General features: G+C 36.7%; 6 protein-coding genes across 9 annotated transcripts; 5 read left to right on the top strand and 1 right to left on the bottom strand.

Moving 5' to 3' along the window:
* Positions 1–284: 284 nt before the first annotated feature.
* Positions 285–2,382, bottom strand: LOC117574862 (arrestin domain-containing protein 3-like). Its single transcript, XM_034258878.2, has 5 exons — positions 2,151–2,382; positions 1,720–1,866; positions 1,443–1,651; positions 782–1,382; positions 285–723 (listed from the first exon to the last, which is right to left on the bottom strand). Exons 1-5 carry the CDS (start codon positions 2,263–2,265, stop codon positions 500–502), a joined length of 1,296 nt encoding a protein of 431 aa, XP_034114769.2. The 5' UTR covers positions 2,266–2,382; the 3' UTR covers positions 285–499.
* Positions 2,383–2,838: 456 nt separating this feature from the next.
* Positions 2,839–5,403, top strand: LOC117576148 (arrestin domain-containing protein 17). The gene is made up of 3 exons (XM_034260715.2): positions 2,839–3,067; positions 3,914–4,933; positions 4,995–5,403. Exons 1-3 carry the CDS (start codon positions 2,953–2,955, stop codon positions 5,264–5,266), a joined length of 1,407 nt encoding a protein of 468 aa, XP_034116606.1. The 5' UTR covers positions 2,839–2,952; the 3' UTR covers positions 5,267–5,403.
* A 596-nt stretch (positions 5,404–5,999) lies between these two features.
* LOC117574764 (juvenile hormone esterase-like) lies at positions 6,000–7,938 on the top strand. The gene is made up of 4 exons (XM_034258708.2): positions 6,000–7,029; positions 7,083–7,406; positions 7,458–7,590; positions 7,658–7,938. The coding sequence occupies exons 1-4, from the start codon at positions 6,015–6,017 to the stop codon at positions 7,845–7,847; spliced, it is 1,662 nt and encodes a 553-aa protein (XP_034114599.2). The 5' UTR covers positions 6,000–6,014; the 3' UTR covers positions 7,848–7,938.
* A 399-nt stretch (positions 7,939–8,337) lies between these two features.
* LOC117574765 (juvenile hormone esterase-like) lies at positions 8,338–9,956 on the top strand. Its single transcript, XM_034258709.2, has 3 exons — positions 8,338–9,386; positions 9,440–9,763; positions 9,820–9,956. The coding sequence occupies exons 1-3, from the start codon at positions 8,372–8,374 to the stop codon at positions 9,954–9,956; spliced, it is 1,476 nt and encodes a 491-aa protein (XP_034114600.2). The 5' UTR covers positions 8,338–8,371.
* An 860-nt stretch (positions 9,957–10,816) lies between these two features.
* On the top strand, positions 10,817–12,339 carry LOC117576908 (arrestin domain-containing protein 1-like). The gene is made up of 4 exons (XM_052006487.1): positions 10,817–11,011; positions 11,064–11,383; positions 11,439–12,015; positions 12,079–12,339. The coding sequence occupies exons 1-4, from the start codon at positions 10,900–10,902 to the stop codon at positions 12,114–12,116; spliced, it is 1,047 nt and encodes a 348-aa protein (XP_051862447.1). The 5' UTR covers positions 10,817–10,899; the 3' UTR covers positions 12,117–12,339.
* A 938-nt stretch (positions 12,340–13,277) lies between these two features.
* On the top strand, positions 13,278–16,965 carry LOC117574768 (arrestin domain-containing protein 1-like). Of its 4 annotated transcripts, none has more exons than XM_034258712.2 (3): positions 13,278–13,463; positions 13,589–13,908; positions 13,965–14,321. In XM_034258712.2, the coding sequence occupies exons 1-3, from the start codon at positions 13,352–13,354 to the stop codon at positions 14,256–14,258; spliced, it is 726 nt and encodes a 241-aa protein (XP_034114603.2). In that variant the 5' UTR covers positions 13,278–13,351; the 3' UTR covers positions 14,259–14,321. The 4 variants fall into 4 exon arrangements, with proteins under 4 accessions (XP_034114603.2, XP_051862449.1, XP_051862448.1 ...); XM_052006489.1 differs by lacking the exon at positions 13,965–14,321 and adding an exon at positions 16,447–16,965 and having other exon boundaries at positions 13,287–13,463; XM_052006488.1 differs by lacking the exons at positions 13,589–13,908; positions 13,965–14,321 and adding exons at positions 16,071–16,390; positions 16,447–16,965 and having other exon boundaries at positions 13,296–13,463.
* Positions 16,966–17,051: the final 86 nt, after the last annotated feature.

Below are 17,051 nucleotides of genomic sequence, written 5' to 3'. Positions count from 1 at the left end.
GTCCAATGGACAATGTTTTATCTTATCGCGTGTGACAATTATAAATTATACATTTCGCCAAGTGCACTGCATACAAAATATCTGATAGCGGGGTGATTTTTGTGGTAACTTCGCCAAACACTGGTTTGAAACTGCGTTAAACCTTGCAAAATATATTTGAAGTATACAAAATAATCGAGACATATTATATATTTGGCGTACAATTTTATTCAGTGCTAACTCACTAAAATTACTGCTTTAATTAATATTAAAATTTATCAAATCAATATAAATTTATTGCAGTGTATAACTTCATAGTCGTATGTTGATAAACTTAATGCAACAATCGCATGCAACATCAACAGAGACGTAATCGAATACCTGCAGTATAAATAAATATTTGTTTAAACTACATATGACTACATTGAAGCCTGGAAAATATATAAAATATACGTTTAGTTTAGAGTCAATAAACTATAATTAACTTCAATTTGTATTGACATTTCAATATGTCCATTTCTCATATCCAGGTGCTGCCATTAGCATTCTCTGTGCTCTGTTGATCCTGAAGTTGTTCTATGGGACTTGTTATATCGAACACGGCGTAAAGCGGAGTAAAATCACATTCCTCCTCATTCTGTGTGCATGATGGGTTGACCACCTTTCTATTGCTTGGAGTTGTCCTAGGAGGCTTTATTAAAACGGGACGTACGATGTGCATGGCCTCGGCATAGCTTGGCGGCGCTATAAAAGTGAATATTTATAATACATGAAGAGACAAATTAATATTGAACGAACTCACGTATAGTATCATCTACTGCCCAAGGATTATGAGTAGCCAGAGGAGGCTGAGAATCTGGATCTTCCAGCAATACCAATGCCTTTTCATTCAGTTGTTGTGCTACGACCTCAACCTCGACAGAAAGTGGGCGTGGCTGTTGTTGTACTAGCTGTCGTGTAAGAGGCACATTCCCAATGGTCACAGGCATGTGAACTCTCTCGTTAATGTGCCAACCTTTGGCTTTAGTCTCCACCTCCACTTGGTAGGCAATTTGAATAATGCGACACAAGTCAAAGCAAGTGGGCGGTGTTGCTGGTACATGAAGGTCGAAGGTGAACTCTTTCTTGGAGTTCTTTGTGACACCCTCGCCCTGTTTGTTGCTAACCACAAATCTCTCGCTGATCGTTTCCACACTGCATTGGCTGTAGTAAAGCACCATCATTACCAAGCTCGCTTTGATTTCTTCCAGGCGCACGTGACTATCGTTGGTTACCAGCAATGTCACTGGCATGGTCTGGCCTGGAACATATCCTCTTTGAGGTAGTGATAAATGTAGTCTAAGTGGCTCCGAGCGACATGGCCAACAATTGTACGTTTTCTGGTCCTCTGAATGAGCAGGCGTCTGATATATAAAAATGAATAATTTACTATATGTAGTTTGAATATAGATTAATGTTCTTACGCGAAGGAAAAGCCCTTCTCGGTTTAGGTCCATTACTTTCAGTACGGTAAAGGGGCGTGAAAATATCTGATCGAATTTCCAAGGACGAATAAGCTTAACAGTCACCATATAACGCACACGTCCATAGGTACCTTCAAAGGAGGACGGACACACGGCAGGAATCTGACAGGCAAAATTATAGACATGGCTGCCTGGGTCAAGAGCGACTTCTACAGAATGCACAAATTAGAAGACATTGAATCCATCAATATTTTATTATCAGATTTCATTGACTTACCAACTCTTTCAGCTTTCAGCAGTTCAACTTTTGATCTAATGTAATCTTCATGGCCACTATAACTTTCTGTAGTTGTCTTGTTCTCAACATCTGTTTTACAGTTTGTCCAATAAGTCGAAGCATAGCCTCTTATCTTTAAAATGACAGCTTGATAGTGAAATTAATTCATTAGTAAGTACTCTTATAAATCTCAATGAAATAAAAAATTCAATTGTAACTTGATTATTTTATTGTCGTTTGCACTGAACGAACCAACAGGGTTCCCCCCGTTAATTGCTACGAAAATAGATAACTATGTTATAAATAAACATGAATCATATTGTACGGCCACACAAATAACCTTGACATTTGTGATCCATTCAATCTTTTAAAATTCCAAATATTGCGTTTTACTTTTTTTGTTTGTGCTATGTTATGCTTTCGAAACTTACCTTGAACCATCACTGTTTCTTCCACATTTAGGACAACAGTCCCTGAAATAACCTGACCCGCATAGTAAGTGCCGAGTGTATTATTCCTAAACTCAATTTCACAGCTTACAACCATGATTAAAATTAGTATTTTGAACTATTTCCGTTTATTTTTAACGCACATAAAGAAAAGAATTTATGATTATTGTCTTCCACGTTGTCAGTGTTTCGCGAAGCAGTTAAAACCACACTGAATTTAAAATAAAAATACTTTTTTTGTCGTATAAGTTCACAAACATTATCTTATCAATATGATTATTATGTATTAGTTATGCAGTAAAAGAATGTTTTACTTGACATGTCTGTAACCAAAAATCGCATACTTAACATATGCTTAAGTAGCATTAGATGAAATATCAGTTAATTGAAGTTCAAAGTTAATATGGTACTGTTAAAATAGTAAAATACAATTTAAAAGTTCAACAAAAATATGTTACTTCTTGTACACTTGTGGGCTTGATATATGTCAAAGATATCTTACAAAGAGAACTTTTAAGGAAAGTCATCGTCTCTCTATGGCAGACAGAAATGCGCTCATATAGTCTATCATAACACCGATGTCTCGGATTACAGAGAGTATTAGTGATAAGATAGCAAACGGAAATTGTTATGGGCTCCAAATATCGTGTTAGTACCACGAAACGAACTCAGTTAGCGTTTAACAATGAGCTGGTTCGGACAGCTTTACGCCTAGGACGCGAAAATCATTTAACATACTTGACGAGTATACAAAGAACCGATACCGAACCTCGGGCGCCATAATATGTCCAACAATTGTATTATTACATTCGACCAAAATGAGCACGGAACATATTTTACAGGCCAAGTCGTAACCGGCAAGGTGATTGTCAATTTTAATAAATCGAAAAAACTCCGAGGTATGTGAACCTTTGCAAAGTACTTTCATTTTATTATATGGGCACAAATATGCGTTTATACTTACATACGTATATATAATACATACATATATGCATATATGTATGTGAATTGGCCTCGCAATTATCAGACCGCAATCTTATCTCTCAACTATATGTTATGTGTTTGGGTTTGTTTGATTTTTCTGTTCTGTTTTTCTTTCGTCAAACCCATTATGCCATTCGTAATTTGGTGATAACCCGAAATTGGCACAGACAAAACAAATGCTAAATAATTGATGCCAAACAAAGCACAAAATTATAGTTGTTGGTAGTGGGTGCAGAATTCGATGGGGATCTACATGGCTGATAACACTTTAACGGGGCTGAAGTTCAGGAAATGCTAAAAATTGTTAGTCATTTATATACGAAAGTTGTGGAGGAACAATAAAAGATTTCTCAATAAAGTATCAGAAAAATGCGGACTGAATTATTAATAATTATAATGCTCTGTTAACCATTTTAAAAATGATTATTTATTTATTATTATTATTATTATTATTATTATTATTATTATTATTATTATTATCTAGTATTTTATACTACATTTAATAGAAATAAGAGTACTCTACTGGCTGCTGCGACGCGAAAAATGATTATAACAACTAGTTTTGTATGGTAAAGAAAAAGAGTACATTTTCTTATCTTTCTTTGCTTTATAATAAATATCAAACTGCTATTAACAGTCTATAAACTTCTTAATATTGAAAATGGTTGTCAAAATTAATTTCTAAAAGTCAAGAGTTCTATAACGAATATGAAATTTTTGATCAACAATAAGATAAATATTTTATTATCTTCATTAAACAGGTATTAAACTACAGATTTGCGGATATGCCTGCGCTCAATGGCGTAGAAAACATGGTCGCACGCTGGCTACCAACCAGGCGAACTTTAAGCCCGGACGTAAGCGTTTCTTTACTGGTCGAGAGGATTACATCGCCTCGACGACATATTTGATGGGTTCTGAGCAAGGCCAGACGATGACCATCGAGGCTGGCACCTACACCTACACGTTTGCCTGTCCCATACCCAACCATTGTCCATCATCGTTCGAGGGCATTTATGGACATATACGTTATCTGGCCAAGGTGATATTTATACGTGCCGGCGCCTCAAATCGCACCACCAACGTGGGATTCACAGTGCTGAAATTGCTCGATCTAAATCAGGAAAATAAAATACTGCGTGAACCGGCCAGCAGTGAGGCCATGGAATACTTTTGCTTCATGTACGCAAAACCGGTGCACATCAAGGTGACTCTGCAGCAGCAAGGCTATGTACCTGGGCAGTTTATGCTCATCCACGCCGATGTGCGCAATGATTCAAGTGTTGACTGCTCCAAACTAATGATCATGCTCTACCTACGCGCCACCTACACAGCCGATATTCCTGCAATGCAAACTGTTTCCGAGAAGATTATGCTGGCCAAGCGCGAAAGTGGTCCTGTTGCTCATCACTGCCAGAAGTCGTACACGGAATCATTCCGCATTCCAGCCACGGCTCCCACATGTGAACATCTCAGCAAGGTGGTGCGAGTGTCGTATGAAGTGCGCATTATCGCGGTCATGAACTGGTTGATGGCCAATCCGAAGGTCGTTATACCCATTACCATTGGCAATGTACCATTGGTCACCGTTGGACCAGCTGCTTCACCAGTCTGCGCCCCTCTGCCCAACGAATTGCCAAGCACCTCAGCCAGAGCCATGGAACTCGCAGCTGGCATTCAGAACGGAGGCTATGAACAAACAGAGGAACTAGAGGATTATGAGCTACCAGAAGACGGTGACGATGAATTTGAGATTGAGGATAACGTAGTACCAGATCGACGTAAGTTATTTACGTGATTTAAAGTGGTTTTCCATTGATTACGTTCTATCTATTACTTCAGCTCCACCAACCTACGAACAGGCAATGTTCATGACCGCCGATATAGCGGACACGGATGCCAATACTGTGAGTGAGGCGGCTCGTTTCACTCCTCGATATCCCGTTTTTGACGTGGACACATTCCAAAGTCCACCCCCTAATCCTCCACCTAAGAAACGGCACCGTCGTCGTAGACGAGCTGAGCAGAATGATCAGAAGAAGCAGCCAATGAAAGACCAAAGCCAAAGTAGGCAACAGGAGAGAGAGCCAGTGGAATCGCCGGTCGAGATTTGAGAAATTTATCAGTCACCCATATCTTATCTTTACAGTATTTATATTTTCAACTAGAGACATGTGCTATATATGAAGTTTGTATGCTTATACGTTATTGTTTGCAAAATATCTTCAAAAGATATCAAATAAATAAACAAGCTTATAAAAAGTGCATTTTATGTGTCACAAGTCGATTGACGAAACGAAAGAACTTCATTTCTACTATAACTTCATTTAGTTCAAAAACTTCAAACATGAATATTGGTCTACTAAGTATAAGAAATGCATTTGCAAACAAATGTACCTAACAATTCATTTGTATTCGTTCCACATTTCCTATTCACCAGGGGTAATTTTCAACGCCTGGTTTAGCATAATAAAACGAATGCATATAAGCGCAGTTGTATACTAAGAGAATTTCTCTCTTAGCACACCTGTTGACTCAAATGAGCGAAAATATCTCTTAGTATTTAAAAAACCTCATAAAACTTTTATCTCTTAAGCCATAACAAACTACTACAACAATTTTTAGACAGTTGTTAATCAAGAGCTTATTCGAAATATAATATTCTATATTACCAGAACGTATACAGACAACTGACACTATCATTCAACAGAGCTAAAGCTCAAAAGTTTCGTAATTATAATCTGAATCGATCAGAGAACGGCGCTGGGTAAAACCACGAATTGAGTTCTGAGAACCATTGCCCTATAAATAAACAAACTTGCACTTGAGTAAAATCAGTAAGAACTGCATCGTAGCAGAAAGATGTTCAGTTTATTCGTGATAGCGTGCCTGTGGTTCCACTCAGGTGTATTAGGTGTTGAGGTCGACTTGGATCTGGGTCGGATTCATGGCGTCAATCTAACATCGAGACTGGGAGTTTCATTCCACGCTTTTCGCGGCATACGCTATGCAGAGCCGCCTCTTGGGGAGTTGCGTTTCAAGAATCCAAAACCTGTGAAGCCCTGGGCACCCGCTACATTTGATGCTAGTCAGGATGGTCCCATGTGTCCTCAGCCTTGGGACAATATGACAGATGTCTCAGAAGACTGTCTACGTCTCAACGTATACACGAAGAACTTAAATAAAAGTGCCCGGTTGCCTGTGATTGTATTTCTGCATCCAGGTGGCTTCTATGTGTTCTCTGGGCAGAGCAAATATCTTGCAGGGCCAGCCAATTTAATGGATCGTGATTGTGTGCTAGTATCACTGAATTATCGACTGGGTACACTGGGATTCCTCGCCACAGACAGTGCAGATGCACCTGGAAATGCAGGTCTCAAGGATCAAGTGCTGGCACTTCGCTGGATTCAACAGCATATTCATCACTTTGGAGGTGACCCAAAATCAGTTACATTACTGGGATACAGTGCGGGAAGTGTGAGTATAGCATTACACATGTTATCGCCAATGTCTAGAGGACTATTTCATCGGGGAATCTGTATGAGTGCATCGCCATACGGAAGATATGCCTATAATACATCGGACATAGTGGTGGCTCAGCGACAGGCCCGTTTACTGAAGTGTCCGGAGACACCTCTAAAAGATTTGGTCAGCTGCCTCCGCGAGAAACCTATGATGGACTTTGTTACCTCTTACAATGGCATGTTTGAATTTGGCTGGAATCCCGTCTCAAACTGGCAAATTGTTGTGGAACAGGATCATGGACAGGAACGCTTCCTTATAGAAGAACCTCATAAAACTGCGCATAGTGGAAACTTCTATAAGGTGCCTCTCATTTCGGGTATAACCGAGTTCGAGTTTATGTCAGGCGCATTCTGTGAGTATTTTTCTTCCACTTCCGGATTATGGATAATCTCATTCAGTTTATAGTTGATCTGCGAAATGATACAATACGTGGCATGCTGAATTCCGACTGGGAGCGTTATGCACCCATAGTATTGCTATATGAACGGGGCACACTCCACTCTAAGGAAATAAGTGCTGCTCTTCGCAATGAATATCTTGGTGGTGAAGCTATTGAGAATCCTGGTTCATTACTAGCCCTTGGAAGACTATACAGTGATGCAATTATAGGTGTTGGATACAATCGATTTATGCGCCTGATGGCTCCTCATACACCGATTTATACATATTATTTCCGCTACAAAGGACGCTACAGTTTTCTTAAAGATCCTGAGACTAATAAAACTTTTGGTGAGTAGTTATTTCTGAAGTAACTATATATTTGACATACCTATACTGTAGGGGCGATGCATCACGATGAGCTCTTATATCTGTTCCAAGTGCCGCTCATATCTCCCCTCTTTAATATAACCGGTCCTGAAAATACGACTATCGAACGACTTACGCGTATGTGGACTGGATTTGCTTCAACTAGGTAAATAATAATATTCATTTTATATTTACACTACTGAAAAATTATAATAATTATTGATATATTTCAGCAATCCTAATAATTCAACTGATAAATATTTGTGCGATTTAAACTGGCCATTATATAATACTGAAAATCCAAAATATTTAGAAATTGATGAAGAAATGACAATCAAATCTGGCAACATCAATGAGCAGCGTTACAAGTTTTGGGATAAATTATTTCCGATTCCCACTGGAGACAATAAATCGCGTATATAACATAAACAAATATACAAATCTATAAAAAAAAAACAAATACAAATATACAAATTGTAATATCATTTGATTAATATGTTGCCTTAAGCTTAAATATTTTTTTTAATGTAAATAAATTCATAAATGCAATTCCACATACAAAAAAAAATAAAATTTGTTTTAATGACAATATTTTTTATTTGCACACCTGATGACTCAAATGAGCGAAAATATCTCTTAGTATTTAAAAAACCTCATAAAACTTTTATCTCTTAAGCCATAAGAAACTACTACAACAATTTTTAGTCAGTTGTTAATCAAGAGCTTATCCGAAATATAATATTGTATACTACCAGAACGTATACAGACAACTGACACTGTCATTCAACAGAGCTAAAGCTCAAAAGTTTCATAATTATAATCTGAATCGATCAGAGAACGGCGCTGGGTAAAACCACGAATTGAGTTCTGAGAACCATTTACTTGCCCTATAAATAAACAAACTTGCACTTGAGTAAAATCAGTAAGAACTGCATCGTAGCTTAAAGATGTTCAGTTTATTCGTGATAGCGTGCCTGTGGTTCCACTCAGGTGTATTAGGTGTTGAGGTCGACTTGGATCTGGGTCGGATTCATGGCGTCAATCTAACATCGAGACTGGGAGTTCCATTCCACGCCTTTCGCGGCATACGCTATGCAGAGCCGCCTCTTGGGGAGTTGCGTTTCAAGAATCCAAAACCTGTGAAGCCCTGGGCACCCGCTACATTTGATGCTAGTCAGGATGGTCCCATGTGTCCTCAGCCTTGGGACAATATGACAGATGTCTCAGAAGACTGTCTACGTCTCAACGTATACACGAAGAACTTAAATAAAAGTGCCCGGTTGCCTGTGATTGTATTTCTGCATCCAGGTGGCTTCTATGTGTTCTCTGGGCAGAGCAAATATCTTGCAGGGCCAGCCAATTTAATGGATCGTGATTGTGTGCTAGTATCACTGAATTATCGACTGGGTACACTGGGATTCCTCGCCACAGACAGTGCAGATGCACCCGGAAATGCAGGACTCAAGGATCAAGTGCTGGCACTTCGCTGGATTCAACAGCATATTCATCACTTTGGAGGTGACCCAAAATCAGTTACATTACTGGGATACAGTGCGGGAAGTGTGAGTATAGCATTACACATGTTATCACCAATGTCTAGAGGACTATTTCATCGGGGAATCTGTATGAGTGCATCGCCATACGGAAGATATGCCTATAATACATCGGACATAGTGGTGGCTCAGCGACAGGCCCGTTTACTGAAGTGTCCAGAAACACCTCTAATAGATTTGGTCAGCTGCCTTCGCGAGAAACCAATGATGGACTTTGTTACCTCTTACAATGGCATGTTTGAGTTTGGCTGGAATCCCATCTTCAACTGGCAAATTGTAGTAGAACAGGATCATGGACAGGAACGCTTCCTTATAGAAGAACCTCATAAAACTGCGCATAGTGGAAACTTCTATAAAGTGCCTCTCATTTCGGGTATAACCGAGTTCGAGTTTATGTCAGCCGCATTCTGTGAGTATTTATCTCCCAATTACGAATTATGGCTAATCTCATTCAGTTTATAGTTGATCTGCGAAATGATACATTACGTGGCATGCTAAATTCCGACTGGGAGCGTTATGCACCCATAGTATTGCTATATGAACGGGGCACACTCCACTCTAAGGAAATAAGTGCTGCTCTTCGCAATGAATATTTTGGTGGTGAAGCTATTGAGAATCCTGGTTCATTACTAGCCCTTGGAAGACTATACAGTGATGCAATTATTGGTGTTGGATACAATCGATTTATGCGCTTGATGGCTCCTCATACACCGATTTATACATATTATTTCCGCTACAAAGGACGCTACAGTTTTCTTAAAGATCCTAAGACTAATAAAACTTTTGGTGAGTAGATTTATTTCTGAAGTGAATACATATTTGACATAATACTTATATTGTAGGGGCGATGCATCACGATGAGCTCTTGTATCTGTTCCAAGTGCCGCTCATATCTCCCCTCTTTAAATTAACCGATCCTGAAAATACGACTATCGAACGACTTACGCGTATGTGGACTGGATTTGCTTCAACTAGGTAAATAATAATATTCATTTTATATTTACACTAGTGAAAAATTATAATAATTATTGATATATTTTAGCAATCCTAATAATTCAACTGATAAATATTTGTGCGATTTAAACTGGCCATTATATAATACTGAAAATCCAAAATATTTAGAAATTGATGAAGAAATGACAATCAAATCTGGCAACATCAATGAGCAACGTTACAAGTTTTGGGATAAATTATTTCCGATTCCCACTGGAGACAAAAATTCGCGTATATAACATAAACTTATAAGGATTTTCTATACAAATTACAATACCTTTTGATTAATATGTTGCCTTAAGCTTAAAAAAAAATTATATTTTTATTTGTAAATAAATTCATAAATGCAATTCCACAAAAAGGATCATCATATAAAAAAAATTAAATTTGTTTTAATGACAATATTTTTCAATATTAAAAACAAAATAATTATATTTATGTATGAGCACATTTTGAGAACAATTATTTTAATGTATATGGGTACAAACTATAACATAAAGAAATTAAAGTAATTGTATGCTTTTTTATTAAATTAATAAGTGGAGAAGGAGGACCGCAGCAAGTCGTTTTTGTAGTCAAGAAAAACGAGATCTTATACTATACAATATACAATTCACATATTGCTTCGGCTCGCGCTAATACTCGTCTATTTTACTTCATTTGTTGCATTAAGATTAAAGAGAAAAGTAAACAAGGTGTTCAGAACAAATGCTCTTTTTTTCCCACGCTCTTACACCGCAAGCTTTGGTACTCTTAACTTATGATGTCATTATTAGCTTTGCTTACACTTTTTGCCAAAAGCCATTGGATTCTAAACGAGAATTCGGCAGTTTAGTTCTGCTTACCGGTTTGATAAGAGTTCTTCGCTTACTACAGAGACTCACAATACGAGTAATACATAATACGAGTATACACAATTTTAACATATAATGCCTACACGTTGCTCTGTTCAATTTGCTCGAGACAATTCGACTTTCTATAGCGGCGAGGAACTCAAAGGACAATTTGTTTTATGCACAACCGAAGAGATAAACATCAATTGTAATTATAACTTATTTCTCCAATGTAAAGAATTGAATCAACTGTCAAATAGCTATTTATATATTATTAACAGGCGAGGGAAGAGTGTACCCATTCGAAAATACGTCTAGTCCAATGGTTAAGGGAGTTGAGTCATATTTAAATACACATGTGGATTGTGTTGGTGGAAGAAAACTTCCTGCAGGCACCTACAACTACTCATTCAACTTTATGCTCCCGCTGAGATGTCCGTCATCATGTGAGGCGTCAATTGGAAGCATATCCTATCAGATTTCATTAGTTATTGACCGCCATAGGCACTCAGACGAAGTATTCAAAGAGACTATAAATGTAATACAGCCATATAATCTTAACAGATACCGAGACCTAAAGGTATGTTCATACATTCTTCATGTTAACAATGTAAACATTTGTCATTCTCCCCTAGATTCCTATTGAAAATGAATATATCAAGAGCCTTTGTTGTTGGCCCTTTTCTTCGGGTCCAGTTTCTCTGAGCCTAACGATACCCTTCGGAGGCTATGTGCCTGGCGAAAAGATTAACTGTACCGTATGCATCGATAACCAAGCGGTAGGCGATGATTTGCACAATGTTCAGCTATCCTTGAAACAGATCATGAGATTCTCGACAACCGCACCTGAAGGATTTTCTAGGGAACGCGAACATGAATATTTGCTCACATCATGTATACTCACAGAATGTGTAAACCGATTGTCAAAACGTTTATTGAATGGTTCTCTACAAGTGCCATCTGTGCCACCCTCAACAAGAAAACGGCAAATTATAGAAATACGATATGTTGTTACAATAAGTATGAAACATGGTTATTGCTCAAATTGGAACATAGATACACCGATCGTTATTGGAACCAAATCTTTGATGAAGAGTATTCAAATTCCAATAACTGAAACGGCTCCAATTGCGGAGACGGAATGGGAGCCTCAGACACCTGACACTCCAGCGGAAACAACAGAGCCATCGGCTCAAAGCCTTGACAATTGCGGTAATTCAAAGCACGCATAAATATTTGTATGGTGTTTTACTGATATGAACTTTTTTAATTTAGAAACAAATACACTAGAAATGAATAATGTTAATCCCTAAAAACCTAAAACCTCTAAAGAAAAACGAGGAAAACCGTTCGTATAGTAAAGAATACTTGACTTTTTGGCTATTGTAAATAATTTTAGTTTGCAACCGTTGAAACTTTATATTTTACATTTTCCACACGTAATAATATATTAAATAAAAAATATTCCCGCATAAAAAAAGAAAGTACCTATAGATAAACCACTCTAATTTATTGTACCTGAAAATAAATAAAATGATTGACACAACAAAATGTTAATTGTTTTAATATTCAATTTATGAACAACTTGAGATAATCCTACTAATTCTGTTTACAATAACTTGACGAGTAAAATCAGAATTTTATAATTATTCGCATATAAACACTCATAAACACATTCATAATTGGTACATACTAAAATTATTAGAGAAACAGTATAACTTGTTATAAAAATAACATGTTATTTTGTAATGAATTTCCAGATAAATTGGACCAAAAAATTTCATTTGTAAATTAAATTAGCCTATATATTTATGTACATTAAAAACTGCAGTGCAAAACTGTAAAAAAATATATATATTTTTTTTATTTCCGCTATCCATAGAAGGGCACAATAATTTTGTGCCTTTGTGGAAACCCCCTGACAATTTGGTATATTTTGTTCTATTTGAAATGTTTTGAATGTAGTACTGTATTAATACACAAATTATAGCTTTTGGTATATTTTAGTATTTTTGCAGTATATTAAGTTGGTGTACTTTGTAGCTTTCTAAATTGTTTTTTTTTTTATTTAATTTGTCAATTGAAACATATTCTGATTCGTTTCTTTGTACAAATTATTATTAATGAATTGATTTCACTTATCACTCAAAGAAGTCTAATGTAGCGAAAGGTATTAATTTAAATATAGTGCACAGCCCACTTATATTTATAAAAGTTCTGTGCTTGGTAAATGTGAACTCGATGTTTGCGGATTTGTTTATTTTATTTCATACACTCTTGTTAATACATAAAAATAAGAGTAAACAACAGAATCTTAATTTACTCTTTATCTTGCTATTCCCTCCCTAAGCTTTGGCGCTCTCTTTGAACTCTTAACTGGTGACGTCATTATAAGCTTTGCTTTTACTTTTTGCCAACAAACATTTGATTCCAAACAAAATTTCGGAAGTATATTTCTGCTTCTGCATCTGGATAGAAGTGCGTCGCTTACTAGAAACATTTACATTAAGATATTAAGATATTATTATTATAAATATATCTATCGAAAATGCCTATAAGAACCTTTGCTCAGTTCGAAAAGGGCAGTGCTATTTTCTATGGCGGCGAGGAAATCAGAGGACAATTTGTGACGACAACATCGGAGAAACTTTCAGTTAATTGTAATTATTATTTTATTTGTATATACATAACATATGTATGAGCTATTAATTGAACTTAGCTTATTCTCTCTCTCTCTCTCTCTCTCTTCCAATTTCTAAATATTTCACTCTCTTGGTCCAAACAGCTATTTATATATTATTAGAAGGCGAGGCAAATGTGATGCCATATGAAAACGCGTCAAGTCCCATGGAATACGGAACTCAGCGTTATTTAAGTGAACGTCTGGATTACAGTAACGCGACAGAACTTTCTCCTGGCACTTACAACTATGCATTTAACTTTACCGCCCAGTTGACATGTCCATCATCATGTGTATCACCATGTGGAAAAATTTTCTACCACGTTGTATTAGTTATCGATCGTTCTTGGCGCTCTGACCATGTATATAAAGAGGCGATACAACTAATACAGCCGACCAATCTAAACCTATTGCAAGAAGCGAAGGTACGTCCATTAGATTCTTCATGTCGACAACTTAAATATTTCTCTTTCTCCCCTAGATTCCCATTGAAAGCGAACATATTAAGAGCCTTTGCTGCTGGCCCTTTTCTTCAGGTCCAGCCAATCTGACTCTAACGATACCTTTCGGAGGCTATGTGCCTGGTCAAAAGATCAGCTGCACTGTATGCATTGATAACCAGTCGGTAGACAATGATTTGCAAAATGTCCAGCTATGCCTTAAACAAATCATGAGCTACGCGTCAACTCGCTCAATGGATAGGCCGCGCATACGTGAAAAATCTCTCGTATCATGTGTACTCTCAGAATGTGTAAAACGGTTATCAAACGCTTGATAAGGGCTACTCTAGTAGTACCACCCGTGCCACCCACAACACTAGAGGTAATTGAGACAATAGAACAAATTATAAAAGTACGATATGCGATTGGAATCAGCATGCAATATGGTTTTTGTTTAAATTGGAACATAGATACACCGATCATAATTGGCACCGAACCTCTGATACAGATTATTCAAAATCCAACCGAAGGTTGTACTGCAACAGCACCAATTGCCGAAACCGATTGAGTTTCCTTCGAACACTCGCACGGCTATAGTTCAAGACACCAAATGTATTGAGTTGTTTCCATTGCAATGGAAATACAAATACAAATATACACAAATACTCAAATATACCTGCATTTATTTAAATACAAAATAATATACATTTGTCTATTTTATATAATATTCTCTGTAATACTGTATTTATAAAATACATCTAAACAAAGATTATGCATTTATTAAAGTATGCATTTGAGGATTTCCATAATGCAAAGGTAATGCTTGACTCATTCATTTAAATCAATAGAAAATTATTTGATTGTTTTTTGTTTTAAGAACAGGTGTCACCAATTAACAACAGAAAAAATACTGTGCGAAGATTCAAAAGAGTTTTGTGAAAATGAAAAGGAATTTTTTAATAGTAGAATGTAGATAATTTAATACAACTTTTTTATACCCGCTACCCATAGGGTAGAAGGGTATTATAACTTTGTGCCTTCAGGAAATGTATGTAACACAGAAAGAGGTATCTCCAACCCCGTAATAAAAATATATTCTTGATCAGCGTCAACAACCAACACGATATAGTCATCTATGAACACATAGATCTCGGAGACTATAAGAGATAGAGATAATAACAGAACTTGTTGTCGCATGTAGATTAAGTTTGTTTACAATTTTTGTCACGGCACTTTCAGTGTATACTTTTGTATGGAGGAAAACTCCTAGCCTTTACTGACAATCTGGTATATTTTGTTCTCTTTGAAATATTTTAATTGTAGTACTATATTAATATACGAATTATAACGTTTGGTATATTTTAGTATTTTTGTGGTATATTTTTTTGTGTATTCTAAGAATAATACTGCATTGTTTTTCTCAACTGTAGCTTTCTAAATTGTTTTTAATTTTTTTTTAACATTTGTCAATTGAAACATATCCTGATTCGTTTCTTTGTACAAATTATTATCAATGAATTGATTTCACTTATCACTCAAAGAAGTCTAATGTAGCGAAAGGTATTAATTTAAATATAGTGCACAGCCCACTTATATTTATAAAAGTTCTGTGCTTGGTAAATGTGAACTCGATGTTTGCGGGTTTGTTTATTTTATTTCATATACTCTTGTTAATATAAAACAAGAGTGAACAACAGAATCTTAATTTACTCTTTATCTTGCTATTCCCTCCCTTGTATACTATAAGCTTTGGCGCTCTCTTTGAACTCTTAAGTGGTGACGTCATTATAAGCTTTACTTACTCTTTTTGCCAAAAAACATTTGATTCCAAACAAAATTTCGGCAGTATATTTCTGCTTCGCATCTGGATAGACGTGCGTCGCTTTCTACAAACATTCACAATAAGATATAACATATCTCTCGAAAATGTCTATAAGAACCTTTGCTCAGTTCGAAAAGGGCAGTGCTATTTTCTATGGCGGCGAGGAAATCAGAGGACAATTTGTGATGACAACATCGGATACACTTTCAGTTAATTGTAATTATTATTTTATTTGTATATATGTATGTATAGCTATTAATTGAACTCTGCTTATTCTCTCTCTCTCTTCCAATATCTAAATATTTTATTCTCTTGGTCCAAATAGCTATTTATATATTATTGGAAGGCGAGGCAAATGTGATGCCATATGAAAACGCGTCAAGTCCCATGCAATACGGAACTCAGTGTTATTTAAGCGAACGTATAGATTACAGTAACGCGATAGAACTTTCTCCAGGCACTTACAACTATGCATTTAGCTTTACGCTCCCATTGACATGTCCATCATCATGCGAATCTCCATGTGGAAGAATATTCTATCACGTTGCATTAATTATTGATCGTTCTTGGCACTCTGACCATATATATAAAGAGGCGATTAGAGTAATACAGCCGAACAATCTTAACTTATTAGAAGAAGCAAAGGTACGTCTATTAGATTCTTCATGTCGACAACTTAAATATTTCTCTTTCTTCCCTAGATTCCCATTGAAAGCGAACATATTAAGAGCCTTTGCTGCTGGCCCTTTTCTTCAGGTCCAGCCAATCTGACTCTAACGATACCCTTCGGAGGCTTTGTGCCTGGTCAAAAGATCAGCTGCACTGTATGCATTGATAACCAGTCGGTAGGCAATGATTTGCAAAATGTCCAGCTATGCCTTAAACAAATCATGAGCTTCGGGTCAACTCGCTCAATTGCTAAACCCCGTGAACGTGAAAAGACTCTCGCATCATGTGTACTCACAGAATCTGTAAAACGATTATCGAAGCGCTTGATTAGGGCTACTCTAGTAGTACCACCCGTGCCACCCACATCTATAGACGCAATAGGCCGAATTATAAAAGTACGATATTCAATTGGAATCAGCATGCAATATGGCTTTTGTTTAAATTGGAACATAGATACTCCGATCATAATTGGCACCGAACCTCTGATACAGAGTATTCAAAATCCAACCGAAGGTTGCACTGCAACAGCACCAATTGCCGAAACCGATTGAGTTTCTTTCGAACACTCGCACAGTTATAGTTAACGACACCAAATGCATTGAGTTGTTTCCATTGCAATGGAAATACAAATAGAAAT

This window comes from Drosophila albomicans, chromosome 2R (assembly GCF_009650485.2).
Source record: "Drosophila albomicans strain 15112-1751.03 chromosome 2R, ASM965048v2, whole genome shotgun sequence".
NCBI lineage: Eukaryota > Metazoa > Arthropoda > Insecta > Diptera > Drosophilidae > Drosophila > Drosophila albomicans.
Note: the sequence above shows the minus strand (reverse complement) of the source record. Positions and strands in the feature narration are given on the sequence as shown.

Excerpts from the sequence above, each read along its gene's own strand:
- LOC117574768 (XM_052006489.1), top strand. The coding sequence starts at position 13,352 with ATGCCTATAAGAACCTTTGCTCAGTTCGAAAAGGGCAGTGCTATTTTC. Across the intron at positions 13,464-13,588 it reads GGAGAAACTTTCAGTTAATT|CTATTTATATATTATTAGAA; the intron begins GTAATTATTATT and ends TGGTCCAAACAG. Across the intron at positions 13,909-16,446 it reads ACCTATTGCAAGAAGCGAAG|ATTCCCATTGAAAGCGAACA; the intron begins GTACGTCCATTA and ends TTTCTTCCCTAG.
- LOC117574862 (XM_034258878.2), bottom strand. The coding sequence starts at position 2,265 with ATGGTTGTAAGCTGTGAAATTGAGTTTAGGAATAATACACTCGGCACT. Across the intron at positions 1,867-2,150 it reads AGAAACAGTGATGGTTCAAG|CTGTCATTTTAAAGATAAGA; the intron begins GTAAGTTTCGAA and ends TTCACTATCAAG. Across the intron at positions 1,383-1,442 it reads GAGAAGGGCTTTTCCTTCGC|ACGCCTGCTCATTCAGAGGA; the intron begins GTAAGAACATTA and ends TTTATATATCAG.
- LOC117576148 (XM_034260715.2), top strand. The coding sequence starts at position 2,953 with ATGTCCAACAATTGTATTATTACATTCGACCAAAATGAGCACGGAACA. Across the intron at positions 3,068-3,913 it reads TAAATCGAAAAAACTCCGAG|GTATTAAACTACAGATTTGC; the intron begins GTATGTGAACCT and ends TTCATTAAACAG. Across the intron at positions 4,934-4,994 it reads TAACGTAGTACCAGATCGAC|CTCCACCAACCTACGAACAG; the intron begins GTAAGTTATTTA and ends CTATTACTTCAG.
- LOC117576908 (XM_052006487.1), top strand. The coding sequence starts at position 10,900 with ATGCCTACACGTTGCTCTGTTCAATTTGCTCGAGACAATTCGACTTTC. Across the intron at positions 11,384-11,438 it reads ACAGATACCGAGACCTAAAG|ATTCCTATTGAAAATGAATA; the intron begins GTATGTTCATAC and ends ATTCTCCCCTAG. Across the intron at positions 12,016-12,078 it reads TCAAAGCCTTGACAATTGCG|AAACAAATACACTAGAAATG; the intron begins GTAATTCAAAGC and ends TTTTTAATTTAG.
- LOC117574764 (XM_034258708.2), top strand. The coding sequence starts at position 6,015 with ATGTTCAGTTTATTCGTGATAGCGTGCCTGTGGTTCCACTCAGGTGTA. Across the intron at positions 7,407-7,457 it reads TGAGACTAATAAAACTTTTG|GGGCGATGCATCACGATGAG; the intron begins GTGAGTAGTTAT and ends CCTATACTGTAG. Across the intron at positions 7,591-7,657 it reads ACTGGATTTGCTTCAACTAG|CAATCCTAATAATTCAACTG; the intron begins GTAAATAATAAT and ends GATATATTTCAG.
- LOC117574765 (XM_034258709.2), top strand. The coding sequence starts at position 8,372 with ATGTTCAGTTTATTCGTGATAGCGTGCCTGTGGTTCCACTCAGGTGTA. Across the intron at positions 9,387-9,439 it reads GTTTATGTCAGCCGCATTCT|TTGATCTGCGAAATGATACA; the intron begins GTGAGTATTTAT and ends TTCAGTTTATAG. Across the intron at positions 9,764-9,819 it reads TAAGACTAATAAAACTTTTG|GGGCGATGCATCACGATGAG; the intron begins GTGAGTAGATTT and ends CTTATATTGTAG.